Below are 18,748 nucleotides of genomic sequence, written 5' to 3' on the forward strand. Positions count from 1 at the left end.
ATGCGCTATGGAAGCCCCAAAGGGTCAAAACACACTCACTTTGCGTAGACCCGTCCATCAAACCATCGTCACAATACAAGCACTTTAACAACTGGCTTTCCTTCATAACAAAAGAGTGACTTTCCATTTTATTTTGGTATTCAGGTTTTACTGTAATGCTGTTAAGTAACTTATTTGTTTTTTTATATTCAGGTTAAGCTGCTACACCACTTGTGAGTGGAGATTTTTGTTCATGTTTAGTGTATCACTGCATTAAACAGAATTATGTTCTTTGAGTATAAAGTTCAAAGTGAAACTGTAATTATCTCACTTCATTTTTACTACAATGCTGCACTAAGTTTGTTTACTTTTATTTTGTAAAAGAACATTAAGCAATAGCTTGGATGCAGGCAATTTGTTTCCTACAGCACTGCAGAGCTATTCAGTTGTTAAACATGTACACTGGATTAATGTGAATAACTGTAATGTACCTGAAGTGTGCACTGTGTGAACAGTATTATCTAGTTCTTATCTAGACAATATCTAGAAAATACAAGTATCGGTTTGAGAATCGGTATCGGATCGGGATCAAAATTAATGATCGGGATCGGGATCGGGAACAAAAAAACGTGATCGGGACATCCCTAGTGGAGAGATGACTGAGAAAAGAAACTTACACTTCGCATAAAATGAATCGACTCTTGAATCACTTATATCGATACTGTGAACAGAGCGTCTCTCTTAGACACACACACGTCCTATAACAGCAGTCGTTGCTTTTGTCACCGGTTATCTTCACTGCTCTATTTTAAAGGTGGTCAGTGAGACTAATCAAATATGTCTCCCGTGGGTGAAAAATGAATTGCTTTAGTTTTAGAAGTAAAAAAATCTCGTAATGCCACGCCCCCTGGTCAGGCACTCACGCCCCCCTGAACTAGAGCATCTCAATAATCTGCCTTCTGAGGTTCGATGCCAGTTTGAATCCCCTCCACTGAGGCGGCTGCACAGGGAGACCTCATGTCTCATTATCTAAAAACAGATGCTTTCTGCTTTGGCGGGTGTTTCCGGAAAGTCTTTTTCTTTATTTAACCACACACATCCGGACCTGGACCTCCTGACAGACATCTGACTGAACGAGATGATTTGTTAAGCAAAAACCAAAACCTCAATGTTAATAATTTGAGTAACTGATGTGAGGAACTGTGATGTGAGAAACTGTGAGCCGCAGTGGCTTCAGCTTCCTCAAAATCCCCCTACAGAATCTCTTACATGCTCCTCAAGCATGCTCTTCATACCAAAAAGGCACAAATTCCCACAGACAAAGGTCTTCCCACATGAGTGAGAGCTCTTATAGGGTCTGTGTACCTTTGGTTATTCGTTTTTCACGTTAAAAACCAAAACTGAAAAACAAGAAAACATGGGCATTATTCGTTTTTTGTTTTAAGATCAAAAATTAAATAACAAACAAGCAGAAACTGAAAAAAGGCTTGTATTTTAATTTTCTGAAATGAACATTTACTATCAGTTGAACCGGAAATAAACACACAAGCGTTTGCATGCACTAACATGCATATATTTACTTCCTATAGACAGTGTAAAATCAAGCACAAGTGTTGAAACAGTAATAATAATGTGATGACGTGTCCTCTGTTGTTCTGACCTGTGTTTGTATATTTCTGTGCATATATTTGCTCTATCTGCAAAAAACAAACATTATAGGGAAGTGATTTCCGTACTGGACGTTGTACACCGCCGTGGTCATGTTAGTTTTATACTGGATGATCCGAGACGCAGAGATGGCACACACAGCGACTTCGGACTCGTTTTAATTGACTCGGACTCGACTCGTGACTCGCATTAAATGACTCGTATACAACAAAAGTCAGCAACATTAGTTAAGTGTGACAATTATACATATACAGTGTATCACAAAAGTGAGTACACCCCTCACATTTCTGCAGATATTTAAGTATATCTTTTCATGGGACAACACTGACAAAATGACACTTTGACACAATGAAAAGTAGTCTGTGTGCAGCTTATATAACAGTGTAAATTTATTCTTCCCTCAAAATAACTCAATATACAGCCATTAATGTCTAAACCACCGGCAACAAAAGTGAGTACACCCCTAAGAGACTACACCCCAAAATGTCCAAATTGAGCACTGCTTGTCATTTTCCCTCCAAAATGTCATGTGACTCGTTAGTGTTACTAGGTCTCAGGTGTGCATAGGGAGCAGGTGTGTTCAATTTAGTAGTACAGCTCTCACACTCTCTCATACTGGTCACTGAAAGTTCCAACATGGCACCTCATGGCAAAGAACTCTCTGAGGATCTTAAAAGACGAATTGTTGCGCTACATGAAGATGACCAAGGCTACAAGAAGATTGCCAACACCCTGAAACTGAGCTGCAGCACAGTGGCCAAGATCATCCAGCGTTTTAAAAGAGCAGGGTCCACTCAGAACAGACCTCGCGTTGGTCGTCCAAAGAAGCTGAGTGCACGTGCTCAGCGTCACATCCAACTGCTGTCTTTGAAAGATAGGCGCAGGAGTGCTGTCAGCATTGCTGCAGAGATTGAAAAGGTGGGGGGGTCAGCCTGTCAGTGCTCAGACCATACGCCGCACACTACATCAAATTGGTCTGCATGGCTGTCACCCCAGAAGGAAGCCTCTTCTGAAGTCTCTACACAAGAAAGTTTGCTGAAGACATGTCAACAAAGGACATGGATTACTGGAACCATGTCCTATGGTCTGATGAGACCAAGATTAATTTGTTTGGTTCAGATGGTCTCAAGCATGTGTGGCGGCAATCAGGTGAGGAGTACAAAGACAAGTGTGTCATGCCTACAGTCAAGCATGGTGGTGGGAATGCCATGGTCTGGGGCTGCATGAGTGCAGCAGGTGTTGGGGAGTTGAAGGACATGAGGGACACATGAACTCCAATATGTACTGTGAAATACTGAAGCAGAGCATGATCCCCTCCCTCCGGAAACTGGGTCGCAGGGCAGTGCTCCAGCATGATAATGACCCCAAACACACCTCTAAGACGGCCACTGCTTTATTGAAGAGGCTGAGGGTAAAGGTGATGGACTGGCCAAGCATGTCTCCAGACCTAAACCCAATAGAACATCTTTGGGGCATCCTCAAGCGGAAGGTGGAGGAGCGCAAAGTCTCGAATATCCGCCAGCTCCGTGATGTCGTCATGGAGGAGTGGAAAAGCATTCCAGTGGCAACCTGTGAAGCTCTGGTAAACTCCATGCCCAGGAGAGTTAAGGCAGTTCTGGGAAATAATGGTGGCCACACAAAATATTGACACTTCAGGAACTTTCACTAAGGGGTGTACTCACTTTTGTTGCCGGTGGTTTAGACATTAATGGCTGTATATTGAGTTATTTTGAGGGAAGAATAAATTTACACTGTTATATAAGCTGCACACAGACTACTTTTCATTGTGTCAAAGTGTCATTTTGTCAGTGTTGTCCCATGAAAACATATACTTACATATCTGCAGAAATGTGAGGGGTGTACTCACTTTTGTGATACACTGTATCTACATATGATCCGACATCATTCTGATCATGTCATTTTCTGCTCTCTAATAATAATAATAATAATAATAATAATAATAACGCTCCGGCCGTCTTAACCCACAACGCACACAATGTGTAAATGTTCCAGCCAGCTTCCGGTGTAGTGATGAAGCGTCACTCCTTACTTAAATTGGTGGAATACCCTACATAGTGCACTTCACAGTAACAGATAATGAATATGGTTTAGTAAGAAATGCTGTTATTTGCATTTATTCAGTTTGTGTCACACAGATGACGCGGTAATGAAACGCTCGATCGGCTTTCTAACGACTTCCTGTTTTACTTCACCACCGGGAAAAGTTTGGAGGTTTTTAATTATAAGCACATTTACAAAATAACGGATTCTGTTCCTAATGGGACGCACGCTTATAAATGTAATAGCATCTGGAAGAACAGAAGCTAAGGCAAGCAGCGGTTATGATGTTTTTGCTGTGTTTGGGATTTTGGCCGCTGTGCTGTGATTTGCAATGAAAAAACGTCAGTTTAGGCTTTTAACTGATACCTGGTAAAGTAAAGGCACGAAGTAAAATGGCGAAATACACTCGCTAATCTGTTGTTGATTTTATCTGAAGTTGCAGATTATTTCTTTATTTTTACGCTACATTTATAATATATGTTTTGTGCAGATTATACTGACTCGTGACTTGTGAACATATCTTCCGAGACATCATTTATTTAGTTCTCTTGTATTATATTATTTCTTTGTTCTCAGTCAATAAACAATAAATAAAATTGTACGAACTAACTTTGCAGTAAATAAGGAGCATCTTAAAAGTGCATGAAGCAGAACGCTGATTAAAATGCATTAAATGTTGTAATAGTTACACAGTGACATGTACGATTAGTTATACCTGTATTACAGAATTGAGTCCTACACAGTAAAAAATATATTAATGTAAATATTGTGATGACGGTGAGACATTAGAAAACAGCATTCTTTTTCTAAGAATAGCCCTTTTATTTAGGAAAATAGTTCTTGTGTGAATTACAAAGGCAGGAAAAAGTACGGACGTCTTCTTGAGACTCGTGCTTGATTTACACTCTCTATATGAAGCAAATATACACGTCAGCGCTCGCACGTTTATTTACAGTTGAACTGATAGAAAGTTTCATCTGAAACTGAAAGTCAGAACTGAAAGAAATAGTTTGAAATTTCAAACTGAAATAGTTTGTCATTTAAATTTTTGATCTTGAAACAAACAAAAAAAACGCCTCGTTCTCTTGTTTTTCAGTTTTGTGAAAACGAATAACTAAAGGTACACAGATCTTATACAGGTCACACAGGGTGAGCAGGTTCATTTTAATGTCCATCGCTTTGGTACGGGATACCGGACAAGCTCTATACAGTAAATATGTAATCAATCATCAATAATCAACCATCAATAATCAACTTACTGTCATTATCCGGCACCATGGAAACAGTGCAAAACCTTTAAGTTAATAATTTGAGGAACTGTGATGTGAGGATCTGTGAGCCGCAGTGGGTCTGACATCCTCAAAATCACCAGGTGTGGTGCAGTAACACACAAACCCCCAAACCCCCCCCCCCCCCCCCCCCCACACACACACACACACACCCTTGCGGACATATCCAACTGAACATTGGCACCGCAGGGGGAATGAGCTGCGCCACTCCAGCGCCCTAGATCAGCTCATCCCCCTATAGAATGTCATACATGAATTAAAACGGTACAAATTCCCACAGACAAAAGCCTTCACACATGAGTAGGCGCTCTTATAGTCACACAGGGTGAGCAGGTTCATTTTAATGTCCATCGCTTTGGTACGGGATGCCGAACAAGCTCTATACAGTACATCAATAATCAATAATCAACCATCAATAATCAATTTATCGTCACAAATTCCCACAGACAAAAGCCTTCACACATGAGTAGGCGCTCTTATAGTCACACAGGGTGAGCAGGTTCATTTTAATGTCCATCGCTTTGGTACGGGATGCCGAACAAGCTCTATACAGTAAATATGTAATCAGTAATCAATAATCAACCATCAATAATCAATTTATCGTCACAAATTCCCACAGACAAAAGCCTTCCCACGAGTAAGCGCTCTTATACAAGTCACACAGGGTGAGCAGGTTCATTTTAATGTCCATCGCTTTGGTACGGGATACAGGACAAGCTCTATACAGTAAATATGTAATCAATAATCAGTAATGAACCATCAATAATTAATTTATCGTCACAAATTCCCACAGACAAAAGCCTTCCAACATGAGTGAGCGCTCTTATAGTCACACAGGATGGGCAGGTTGTTCATTGCTTTGGTACGGGATACCCAACAAGCTCTATACAGTAAATATGTAATCAATAATCAATAATCAATTTACCGTCATTATCCGGCTCCATGCAGACGGTGACGCTGGTGTGAGGGAACAGATTGAGCGTGTCCTGTCTGGTGCCGTCCCTCTGAAACGTGTTGCCTTGGAAATAAACACCGTGAATGTCCACCTCGTTTCCCAAACCCAGCATGTGCCACACGACGTGGTCGCCCTCACACAGGTCCAGCGCCGGGAGGTTCCCGTACATGTACCCATTCACCGCTAAAACACAGCACGCACACACACACACACATATACAACAACAGCTTGCATTTAAATAATTAATCCCCACTGGTTGAGTCTGCCTGGTACACTATTTAGCCAAAAGTATGTGGACACCTGCCCATCAGCTTGTTGGAAATGCGTCTGTGGGAATCTGTGCCAATTCAGTTCACACTAATGCTGGAGGAGTTCTAGTTCATTCAGCAGGTGACCAAAGAGCGAGGCCAAGGTCTTCGTGTAGGTCACTGGAGTTCCTTCACACCACATTCATCACACCATGTCTTGTCCTGCTGGATCATGAACGGGCCTTCCCCAAAATGTTGCCACATGCCAAGTCATGCAATACTCAGGAATTAATTAGGACAAGTGTCCACATACTTTTGGCCATATAAGTTCTTAAGGTATGTGTTGATGCTTACAGCGCATCTTGTTGCTCTCCTGAAATCGTTGGTCCTCACGGTGTGACTTCTCGTTCCCGAATTTTTTGATGTTCTCCTCCAGGTACCAGCTCTCGTTCTCATCCATCACTGTGAAGAGCAGGAAGAACTCCTTCTGCACCTCTGAGCCTGTGTGCTACACACACAGATGGACATTTGGACTGGACTAACGTATCAGGAGGACCCTATGTAGTTCCAGCTTTTAGGTGCTTCTCTGTGATTTCATTCCCTATTACATTATAACCAGTCCTATTAAATAATAATAAGTCATATTATGTTACAAGGGGTCTTCAAAAAGTTTCCTCACTTTTATATTTTGGTTGGAGCGGTGAGGGAGGGAGGAGTAGTAATCGATCATGCCTGTGAGAGCTTATAGTCCGGATGTAGCGCCTTTTTGGACGATCAAAGAAGCTTCAAGGGGAAGAAGATTTTCATGTGATGATGATGTGAAAGCAGCGGCGCATCAGTGGCTCAACCAAACAAATTTTTTGCTGATGGCATTAAAATGGTACGACGCTGGCCGCTCAGGTGGCGCAGCGGTAAAAACACACGCTGTACACCAGAGCTGAGATCTCGAATACATCGTATCGAATTTCAGCTGAGGCTGAGCGACCACATGAACAACGACTGGCCTGTCGTTCAGATAGGGGCGGGATTAAGCCGGATGGAGACTCTCTCTCGGACTAGTGCGATTACAACCTCTGCTGGCTGGTTGGTGGCGCCTGCACGGAGATGGGAAAGGAGTGCGGTAGAGGGTGTGGCTCTCCATACACAGCGCTGTACCGCACTGCGCTCGTCGAGTGTGGGTGATAAGATGTTCGATTGCTGTGCATGTGTCGGAGGGGGTGTGGGGCAGCCTCGTCCTCCCCAATCAGGAGCAGGGACCAGCATTAGTAAGAGGATGATTGACAGGCAAAAATCGGATGCGCTAAAGTGGGAGAAAAATGGGGGAAATGGTATGACGCTGGGAAAGATGCATCACAGAGGAGGGTGACGATGTAGAAAAATGATGGAATTTTGAAATGTTTTAGTTTAAAAAGGTGCGGAAACTTTCCTACAGAACCTCTTATATAACGAGTCCTATTACATTGTAATAAATCCTACTATAAGTCTATTATAATATAATAATCCTATTATACGAAAAAAGTCCTACGAGTCCTCATATATTATAATGAGCACTATCTGAACACATTGGAAATTGTAGTGGGTGTTTACCTGTCGACCACTCTCATCCAGAACTCCTTTTTTGCACACCTGTATTGGTCCCACTAAACCGGAGTTGGTGTCGCGAACGGGATTAGTAGCTGAGTAATACAGGTAGGACAGACAGGGGGGGTCGGAGGAGGAGGGGCCGTCCGTTACCCGCCACCGATAAATAAAGGTATGACCCGCAAACACGCTGGACCCGTTTTTCTTTGTTCCTGAGGAAGATACACACAGAGTTAAACATGCATCGCATAACCGTCACAACTTGGACATATCCAGTACCCTAATGCATGACCGCCACACCTTCCCCACATGCACAATAGACACGGTGGTAGTCACTTAGTTTCACCCAGGGCTTTTCCACCAAATGAACCATGGTTCTTGAACCGGTTCTGTTCAGGTTTTTTAAAACTTTGGTGTTCTGTAGAGAACCGACGCACGTTTCCACCAGTTTTTACCAAGCTTGCGTCATTAACGGTGGGCGTTACTTAACGAAAGTTAAGAGTAGTAATATCATGGCGGAGCGTGTAGATTATGCTTGAGCATTTGTGCTGTTGTTACAGATGTTGGTTTTTATGTAAAAAGCATCGATCAGCTGTAGGTGATAAGAAGACGTGACGTGTTCGTCTCAGTTGTTGTTTTCTTTAGTTCACTGATGTGAGAGGAGTTTTGCGCTTCGCTCTCACCGCGACCCTCGACACAAATAACCAATTTGCTCAGCGCTCGGCTTGAGCGATAAAACATCAATAAAGTTCCACGACACGAACATCCATTTGTGTGAAATAACCATCAAATCTACTCTAAAATACAACATGTATCTGTGTTTAACTGGATTTACTTCACGTGTGGTGTTTATGCAGCTCGAGGTTCTAAATCTTCTCGGGAGGGTCGAAAAAGCTTCACGTAAAAAATAAAACGTAACGTGGCTGAATGTGTTAAAAGTACCACACAGAAACACTAAATTTCTCACCGTTATTACTGGATATAAGTGCTCTGTACTGCCCAAATTCATCAGTCATTGTTTCAGTACAACAAGCCACGTTAAGCTGTATTTTGTACGTTAAGCGTTTTTCGTTCTGTCCGGGTCACTTTTACCGCATCATATTACACAGTTCATCTTTTTTAAGGTGCTTTAAAAATATCAGCGGCAAACTGGCTCAAAATTTAATCAGGTGAACTTTAAAAGGTAAAAGCTCCATACGAGACACCAGCACAGCGGTTTCAAGTCAAAGTCAAGTCAGGAAATCCAGAGGATTGAAATTGCGTTACTCTCTGACCCATGGTGCAACATTAAACATTAATTAAACAATAAACCTAGAATAAAAGAAGAATATAAAAATATAAAAATAGAATAAACACACTAAAGCGCAAATATATATACACTGACACAAACATGAAAATATAGAAGTCAAATGACCATTTTATAAAATAGAAGTCCCAATATTAAAAACTTAGGCATTTAAAGTGGCAATGCAGATTTAGAAGTCTTTGTTAAAACCAGTGTAATTCCAACGGCAGTGCAAAATCGATTATCTATAGATAGATTAAAGTGATGTGTGCATTGAAAAGATAATGGGGATGTAATTTAGATAATGGGGATGTGGTTTAGCAAAGCACCCAAACCTCTACACTGTGACACGCCCACAGATGGACGTCACGGTTCGTGCTGAAAAACCAAGTATTCTGTGGTGCCAGATTGGCCTGCTAGTCCGATGTCTGGAACCTCTTTTTTCGGTGGAAACACGCGGAACCGGTTCAAAATCAAGTTCGGGAACCAGAACCGTAACCGTTCCGCATCGGTGGAATAGGGGTACCAGAGTGCTTTACAAAGCTCACTAGATTTCTTTACCAGGCAGTAAGTAAAGAAGTGCCTAGAAGCAGGTCCCATGGGATTTACATTAGCAGAGGGAAAGGAGCTTGAGAACTACTGGTCTAGATATCGAGATTAGTGTGTATGAATAATGAGGGCGCTGCATGGGGACCCTGTGGAATAAAATCCAGTTTATCATTATTTGGCAGACCAAGTGGAACCGTAAAAAAAACCGATATATCAGGCATAACATTATGACCACCTTCCTAATATTGTGTTGGTCCCTGCAACTGTGCTGCTCTGTGTATTCTGACTCCTTTCTATCAGAACCAGCATGAACATCTTCAGCAGTTTGAGCTACAGTAGCTTGTCCGTTGGATCGGACCACACGTGCATCAATGAGCCTTGGCCGCCCATGACCCCATGACCCGGTTTACCACTGTTCCTTCCTTGGACAACTTTTGATAGATACTGACCACTGCAGACGGGACACACCCCACAAGAGCTGCAGTTTTGGAGATGCTCTGACCCAGTCGTCTAGCCCTCACAATGTGGCCCTCGTCAAACTCGCTCAGATCCTCACGCTCGGCCATTTTTTCTGCTTCTAACATCAACTTTGAGGATAAAATGTTCACTTGCTGCCTAATATATCCCCCCCACTAACAGGTGCTGTGATGGAAGAGATGATCGGTGTTATTCACTTTACCTGTCAGTGCTCATAATGTTATACCTGCGAGGTGTATAGCGCAGATGTAATTATGAAGTTATAATTGTACGTGTGGTTCTTCTCACCGTCCCGATAATTTGCTCCTTCGTAGACTTTATCGTACGATAACCCATGAGGCTGCATGCTGAACGCCCTCGAGGCTTTATTCTTAAACGTCACCTCTATTAGGTCTCCTGTTCCTGCTCTGATGACCGGACCTGCACACACACACACACACACACACACACACACACACACACACAAACACACACACAGTGTTTCACAGCACGTCTGAATATTACTGTCACATTAACACTACCCACAGCTGGGTTTATATTTACCCAGAATGCCGAGGTGTTCCTCAGAGCCGTGTTGTTCTACCAGGGTGGTGAAGGTATCATCTGTGTACTGGACGTAACGCACCTTTGTGTACTTCCCTCCCAGCTTTCCATCCTTTATACTGAAGAATTCCTCAGAGTCGCTGCATGGACACAAACAATGGATGAAAAATAATATGTATAAAATGTATAACATCGAGATATTATTGGTCAAATTTGAGATATTTTATTAGGTGTACATATGTGGGTGGTGCAGAAAGTTCTATAATATAATTTAACTCCAAATTTCATTACTGATTATGAACAGCAAGAAGGTCCCGGGTTCGATTTCCAGATGGAGGGGTCCGGGTCCTTTCTATGTGGAGTTTGCATGTTCTCCCTGTGTCAGTGTGGGTTTCTTCCGGTGTTAGGTTTCCTCCCACAGTCCAAAGATATGCAGTCAGGTTAATTGGGGATTAGGGTTGGGCAGTATGACGGTATTGCGGTATACCGTGGTAATTAAAAATTGTGACGTATTTTAAAATGGTGATAGTATTTTTAAAATGTGAAGCGCCAAATTTCTGCTTCAGGTCTACCTTGAAAACTGAGACTTTAGGACATTCATGCATCCACAGTAAGGGAGGGGTGGGAGGGGTGGGAGTGGTAGGCGGTAGGAGCTCACTGATAGGTTGTGGGGTGCTCACTGTGTAAGGTGGTAACACAGAGAGATGAGTGAAGAGCCACACTGGCTAGCGTTAGCTGTGAGCTAACAAGCAGAAACTGAAAAACGGCTCGTATTTTAATTTTCCGAAATCAACATTTTTTATCAGTTCAACCGAAAATTAACACAAGCGCGTGCATGCGCGGACATGTACGTATTTATTTAATATATATTCAGTGTAAATCGAGCACAAGTGTTGAGAATAAGGAGCAAACAGTAATAATAATGTTACGCCCGATCCCCTGTTCTGACTTTTGTGTCTGCCGTAGTTTTTCCTGCCTATGTAAGAACTATTTTTTCCTAATCGACCAAACGTAGCATAAATGTACCTCTCGCTTTCATTTAGCGGATGATTGGTGAAGAGGTTCATTCCTCCTGGAGCGTAATCCCAAAGCATCTCCTCTGCGGCGATGTAGTAACGTCTCACATGGACAGGGGGCTCTGTGGGTGCGGCTTCAGCGTTGCACTTAGAGACCTGATAGAAACCCAGCATACCTGCGACAAGAGATCCGAAGAGAGTGATTAGCCAAGTAAACAATTATTGTTATTATTATTATTATTGTTGTTATTATTATTGTTATTATTATTATTATTATTAATAATAATATTGTTATTATTATTGTTGTTGTTATTATTATTACTATTATTATTATTGTTGTTGCTATTATTATTATTATTATTAATAGTTATTATTATTATTGTAGTTATTGTTATTATTATTATTATTATTATTATTATTATTACTATTGTTATTATTATTATTGTTATTATTATTTTTGTTATTATTGTTGTTGTTGGGTGTTGGGGTGGCACAGTAGTTAACCTCGCTGGCCCACTACCGCTGAGATCTGGGTTTTTAATCCAGGCTTCATCATCTGAGCGCCTTTATTATTACTATTGTTATTGTAGCTGTTGTTAAATAAACAATTATTACTTTACACCACAAATTACTCGGAGATGTCAAATAAAAATCCGGCTGCTCTCTGCCAAAAAAGCTCAAACTGAATCACGGTTGGATTCTCATCAAACACAAAGAATTGTTATTAAAAAATACCGTAAATGTGATCGTTGACCTGGCAGCCTAACAACCACCTCCCTAGTGTCCTGGGAACCATTGTTGCAGTGACGGAAGTGGCAGGAAACACGCTGAGCACGTCGGTACGGTGCCCGCGATCCAGAAGGGTGTGGCCATGGAAATAAACCGAATGAATGTCCACTTCATTTCCGACACTGAACAAGTTCCACGCCGTAGTTTTTCCGACACACAACTCCAAAAGCGGCAAGTTCCCGTGGATGAAGCCATTTATAGCTGCAAGCAGAGACAATAAAGAGACGTGAAATTCTTACAGAATTATTACTTAAACATTCTAATACAGTGATGTGAGAAAGTAATTGCCCCCTCTGTGACTGCCTTTAAGGATTTATGTAAATCCAACTCTGTAGACCTGACCAAGACTTTAGGACTCCAATGAACCACAGCAAGAACCGATATCTTTAAATCATCATCATGAACATCCACATTTACATGTTTTACCACAACACTATCCTGGTCAGAGTCACGCTGGGTCCAGCCTTCCTGAAATATATGGGTACAATGCAAACAGAACGCCAATCCATCACGTGCCTCGGCCATCCCCCTACCCCCAGGTGCCTGGAGGGTTTGGTACATATTGGAACGTCTAAAAAAGGATAATGTAAGGTCACCTGTCAGTGAGCTGAATCTGAGGTGTTATTGTGTTATCCACCAGGACAGTATGCAACATCAGTGTGGTTTCAAAAGGGACAGATTACTTTACCACAGCAAAGCACATAGAATTCAGTAAAGCTAAACACTCACCGTGCAGCAGATTGCTCTGTTGAAAATCTTCATCTAGTTTGTCAGCTTTAGGGCAGAAACGCTTGATGTTATCATCCAAATACCAACTAAGGTTTTCATCCACCACGCTAAACATCAAGAAAAAATCACGATCCACATCAGAGCGCCGCACTCCAGAGCTGTCCAGAGTTCCTAAAAGAAAAAACACCATTGAGATCATTGAGATCTCCACAGTTCGTTAAGACCATTGAGATCTCCACAGCTGGTTAAGACCATTGAGATCTACACTGCTGGTTAAGACCACTGAGATCTCCACAGCTGGTTAAGACCATTGAGATCTCGACAACTGGTTAAGACCACTGAGATCTCCACAGTTCATTAAGACCATTGAGATCTCCACAGCTGGTTAAGACCATTGAGATCTTCACAGTTGGTTAAGACCATTGAGATCTTCACAGCTGGTTAAGACCATTGAGATCTCCACAGCTGGTTAAGACCATTGAGATCTCCACAGCTGATTAAGACCATTGAGATCTCCACAGTTCATAAAGACCATTGAGATCTTCACAGCTGGTTAAGACCATTGAGATCTCCACAGTTGGTTAAAGCTATTGAGATCTGCACAGCTGGTTAAGACCATTGAGATCTTCACAGCTGGTTAAGACCATTGAGATCTTCACAGCTGGTTAAGACCATTGAGATCTTCACAGCTGGTTAAGACCATTGAGATCTCCACAGCTGATTAAGACCATTGAGATCTCCACAGTTCATAAAGACCATTGAGATCTTCACAGCTGGTTAAGACCATTGAGATCTCCACAGTTGGTTAAAGCTATTGAGATCTGCACAGCTGGTTAAGACCATTGAGATCTCAACAGCTGTTTAAGACCATTGAGATCTACACTGCTGGTTAAGACCACTGAGATTTCCACAGTTCGTAAAGACAATGAAGAGCTACACAGCTGGTTAAGACCATTGAGATCTCCACAGCTGGTTAAGACCATTGAGCTCTCCACAGCTGGTTAAGACCATTGAGATCTTCACAGTTTGCAAGGACCATTGAGATCTCCACTGCTGATTAAAGCTATTGAGATCTACACAGCTGGTTAAGACCACTGAGATTCTAAAACATTTCTTGGCGTTCCTTAAACATCTTGTTGGTTTGTGACATTATGGTCTGATAAAATCAAGATAAAACTCAGGAATTTTTAACTGGAAGTAGGTGAAGTGTGGTACCTTTTTTGCAGGTGAGCAGAGCTCCGATCAGTCCTGATGCAATGTCGTGCGGGGCATCGACGTGAGAGTGATAGATCCAGGTCTGACAGGAGGAATCAGAGTCGGTGGGAGCGAATTCTGGTGTTACGTTCCACCTGTAGATGTAAGTTTCATTCGGCTGTACAGCGTCGTCCTTCTTTTCCTTACCAGATGTGCCATCCGGATACAGCGCCCCTGGTACACATACACATCAAGTAACAGTAATGGTACATTATCAGGGAGAACATACCAAACTCACAGAACCTCCAGGACCATGAGGTGCCCCAGTCTGGTACGTTACTTTCAAGTCTGTGTGGAAAACTGTATAAGAAACTCTAACTGTTGGTGCAGCTGGGAATGTGGGCTCAATACACGCTTCCAGTCACTGTCTGTGAGGAGTTTGGCAAGTTCTGCTACCGTCTACATGGATTTCCTCCAGGTACTCTGGTTTCCTCCAACCTCACAAACATGCAGAAGGTAAATTAGCTATTCTGAATTGCTCCTAGTTTGCATAAGTGACTAAGTAAGAAAGTTAGAAAGTGTCTGAGTGAATGTGATTAATTGTCGGCCTGTTAAGGGTGTTTTTTCTTGTAACCCTTTGGTCCAGTGAACCTGGGAGGCACTACACTGCATCCCTGACCAGACAAACAGTTATTAAAACGCATAATAAAAATGTGGTACCTTCTGAGTCCTTCTCATAGAAGACTCCATGTGGATGAAGTGAATACTGTCGAGACGCAAAGTTCTTCAGGTGAACCACAATGACATCGTCCACTTCTGCACGAATCACCGGTCCCAGAAACCCGAGCCACTCATGTTTAGGAACCTCAGTGGAGAAACTCTGGTCTGTGTACTGTTTATATACGGCTTTCTTATACACTCTGCCGATACACCCTGGTCCTGAAGCAAGCCTAGTAAAAAAAGAAAGAAAGAAAATGAATATTGCCCAAAAGTATCTGTGTTGAGTTCAGATGTTTCAGCCACACCCAATCCTGTTTCAGCATGACTGTCCCCCAGAGCCCTGACCTCAACCCTACTGGACCTCACTGGGATGAACTGGAATATGGATTGTGAGCCAGCAGAAGTGTCCTGACCCTACAGATGTTATTATGGTGGCTGCAACTCTCAGTCAATCTCAGAACATCATAGCCTTATGGTCTACATCAAACAGATGCTTTATGGATGGAAGCTGGAGGCCTATCATTTTTACTGGATTTAGAGATGGCTTCTAAAGCAGAAGACTCTATACTGGGCTCTCCGCATAACTGATAATGCCATTCATTTCAACAGGTAGATGGTGTCTTGAAGTCCACTACCATCTCTTGTCTTCAGTGCATTTAGCATTAGCTCGTTCTGCTTCCATCAAATCAGCACACCAATCAGCCATAACATTAAAACCACCTCCTTGTTTCTACACTCACTGTCCATTTTATCAGCTCCACTTACCATATAGAAGCACTTTGTAGTTCTACAATTACTGACTGTAGTCCATCTGTTTCTCTGCATACCTTTTTAACCTGCTTTCTCCCTTGTTCTCCAATGGTCAGGACCCCCACAGAGCAGGTATTATTTAGGTGGTGGATGATTGATTCTCAGCACTGCAGTGACACTGACATGGTGGTGGTGTGTTAGTGTGTGTTGTGCTGGTATGAGTGGATCAGACACAGCAGCGCTGCTGGAGTTTTTTAACACCGTGTCCACTCACTGTCCACTCTATTAGACACTCCTACCTAGTCGGTCCACCTTGTAGATGTAAAGTCAGAGACGATCGCTCATCTATTGCTGCTGTTTGAGTCGCTCATCTTCTAGAGCTTCATCAGTGGTCACAGGACGCTGCCCACGGGGCGCTGTTGGCTGGATATATTTGGTTGGTGGACTATTCTCACTCCAGCAGCGCTGCTGTGTCTGATCCACTCATACCAGCACAACACACACTAACACACCACCACCATGTCAGTGTCACTGCAGTGCTGAGAATCATCCACCACCTAAATAATACCTGCTCTGTGGGGGTCCTGTGGGGGGTCCTGACCATTGAAGAACAGTATGAAAGAGGGCTAACAAAGTATGTAGAGAAACAGATGGACTACAGTCAGTAATTGTAGAACTACAAAGTGCTTCTATATGGTAAGTGGAGCTGATAAAATGGACAGTGAGTGTAGAAACAAGGAGGTGGTTTTATATGTTATGGCTAATCAATGTATACCAACTTGATGGATGGGTCATTGGAAGAACTGGCATTAGTGTACAGGGAAAACAAAAGGAGGGCAGAACATAACTTTAATGAGTGCCCATATTTGTGGTCAGAATATCAAACAGGCGGTAACCCAGCCCCTCATCCTGTTTCCAGTTTTTCAGGAATTTCGATATCCAATGATAGGTCAAAAGGCTTGTTGTGGAGCAGCTCTGGGATACTGGTGTTAACGGCAGGGCAGTCCACAAACTTGTGCACAATGAGTCAGCAAAATTATTAGAAAAATTAAACCATTTAAACTGATTTTAATGAAATTTTAGTCATTATTAGTGATATCAGGGTCATTAATAAGATTCAGTAAGCTTGGGAAGTACTTCAGTTTCTCTTCCTCTTAATAAGTGCTAGTGGTGAATCAGACCGGGTACAATTAGAACTAATAACCACACGACACACACTACACACACTACAGCCGGCATGTCCGAAGTCCAGATTTAATACGGCCCGCGTCTTCTGTCTTAAAATGCATTATTTGTGGCCCGCCAGTGGGTAGCACTGTCTCCTCACAGCAAGAAGGTGCTGGGTTCGATTCCCAGGTGGGGCGGTCTGGGTCCTTTCTGTGTGGAGTTTGCTTGTTCTCCCCATGCCTGCGTGGGTTTACTCCGGGTGCTCCGGTTTCCTCCCACAGTCCAAAAACATGCAAGTGAGGTGAATTGGAGATACTAAATGGTCTATGACTGTGTTCGATATAACCTTGTGAACTGAAGAACCTTGTGTGAAGATAAACTATCGTTTCCTGTCATGAATGTAAATGACTACACACCTGACCAGCGAGCGAGAGAGGGAGAAGAAAGAAAGATGGATTAAACTAGCTAACGTTAAGTTAAAAGGTTTTACAGTTGAAAACATTTAGAATGTTACTTTGGGTTTGGCGCTTACTGCCTAATAAATGGATCCTGTTTAGATTCTAAGCTTTAAAACTATGCTGTCAAGGCTAATGTGTTCATTTTTAACACGGATTAATCATATGACCAAGTTTGACCCCGACATAAATTTAGTAAATTAAGAGATTTTAATTCAGAAATCATCAAAACTACACTGAGATAATTATAATAACGAAAAAAGATTCATCTATCCAGTTTGTAACGTATACTACACTACAGTACACGTGTATTTGTTTTATTCCTCCCCATACAGAATTATTAGTATTTTAACTTGTAATTTATCACAGAATATTGTTGCAATTAATAAAAGTATTGAATATAAATATAATCCGTTGTGTTGATTGTGTTGTTCTTACATTGATTCTTTTATTTTAAATTTAAAGATCCATTTATTAAAAGTTAGTCAAGTGTGATTAATCACAATAAGTTATGCAATTAAGTTATTTTTTTATCCATCCACAGCCACACAGCTTTTCTTCTTTAGGGGAATATATATATACACAGTACCAGTCAAAAGTTTGGACACACCTTCTCATTCCTGTGGTTTTTAGATTAATAATGAAGACATCCAAACTATGAAGGAACACATATGGAATTATGAAAGTGTTAAACAAACATATTCTGGTTTGTTTAACACTTTTTTTTGTTTACTACATAATTCCATACGTGTTCCTTCATAGTTTGAATGTCTTCAGTATTAACCACTGAAGAGAAGGTGTGTCCAAACTTTTGACTGGTAATCTATATATATATATAATTAAGTGCTCTAAGCCAGGCTGCAGTCTATACAACTGAATTTATGAAAATAAATAGTGTGTAAAGTTTATTGTGTAGTGTATGTATTCTTTGTGCTGCACTGGATGGGGGCCGTGGGTGTGTGGGGGGTTGAGGGTGCCTGACACCCCTGCTAAAACAAATTCTAGAGGAAACACTGGACCAGTAATAATTCCTGTGTCGTTCTTTTAGTACATAAAGCCACAGTAACCCTTCTCTTTCGTAAATGCGCCCAGTCTTTCAGTTTCTGAAAGTTTTAAATTAGTTAGAAATTCTGAGAGCTTGTTTGGTATGTCCTGATTGCTTGTCCTGGTGTCTTGTTTGCTTTACTGTTCTTGTGTTGATTGTATTGTTACCTTTATTTTACTGTACATAATTTGTTGGCATTTTGTTTTAATTTTAGTTGAACCGTACAGTGTCCTTGGGTATCCTGAAAG

General features: G+C 41.8%; 1 protein-coding gene across 1 annotated transcript in view; it reads right to left on the bottom strand.

Annotated features, from left to right (window-relative positions):
- The window catches only part of hephl1a (hephaestin-like 1a), a 38,473-nt gene that overhangs the window by 18,793 nt on the left and 932 nt on the right, over positions 1 to 18,748 (bottom strand). Inside the window, exons 2-11 of the mRNA XM_063003311.1 lie at positions 15,084 to 15,313; positions 14,385 to 14,597; positions 13,170 to 13,340; positions 12,387 to 12,641; positions 11,662 to 11,827; positions 10,636 to 10,775; positions 10,381 to 10,512; positions 7,788 to 7,993; positions 6,555 to 6,708; positions 5,923 to 6,135 (exon numbers count right to left, since the gene is read on the bottom strand). Of these exons, the coding sequence (XP_062859381.1) occupies positions 5,923 to 6,135; positions 6,555 to 6,708; positions 7,788 to 7,993; positions 10,381 to 10,512; positions 10,636 to 10,775; positions 11,662 to 11,827; positions 12,387 to 12,641; positions 13,170 to 13,340; positions 14,385 to 14,597; positions 15,084 to 15,313 (1,880 nt within the window). The remainder of the gene's footprint in view (positions 1 to 5,922; positions 6,136 to 6,554; positions 6,709 to 7,787; positions 7,994 to 10,380; positions 10,513 to 10,635; positions 10,776 to 11,661; positions 11,828 to 12,386; positions 12,642 to 13,169; positions 13,341 to 14,384; positions 14,598 to 15,083; positions 15,314 to 18,748) is intronic.

Source organism: Trichomycterus rosablanca, chromosome 10 (genome assembly GCF_030014385.1).
Source record: "Trichomycterus rosablanca isolate fTriRos1 chromosome 10, fTriRos1.hap1, whole genome shotgun sequence".
Classification (NCBI taxonomy): Eukaryota; Metazoa; Chordata; class Actinopteri; order Siluriformes; family Trichomycteridae; genus Trichomycterus; species Trichomycterus rosablanca.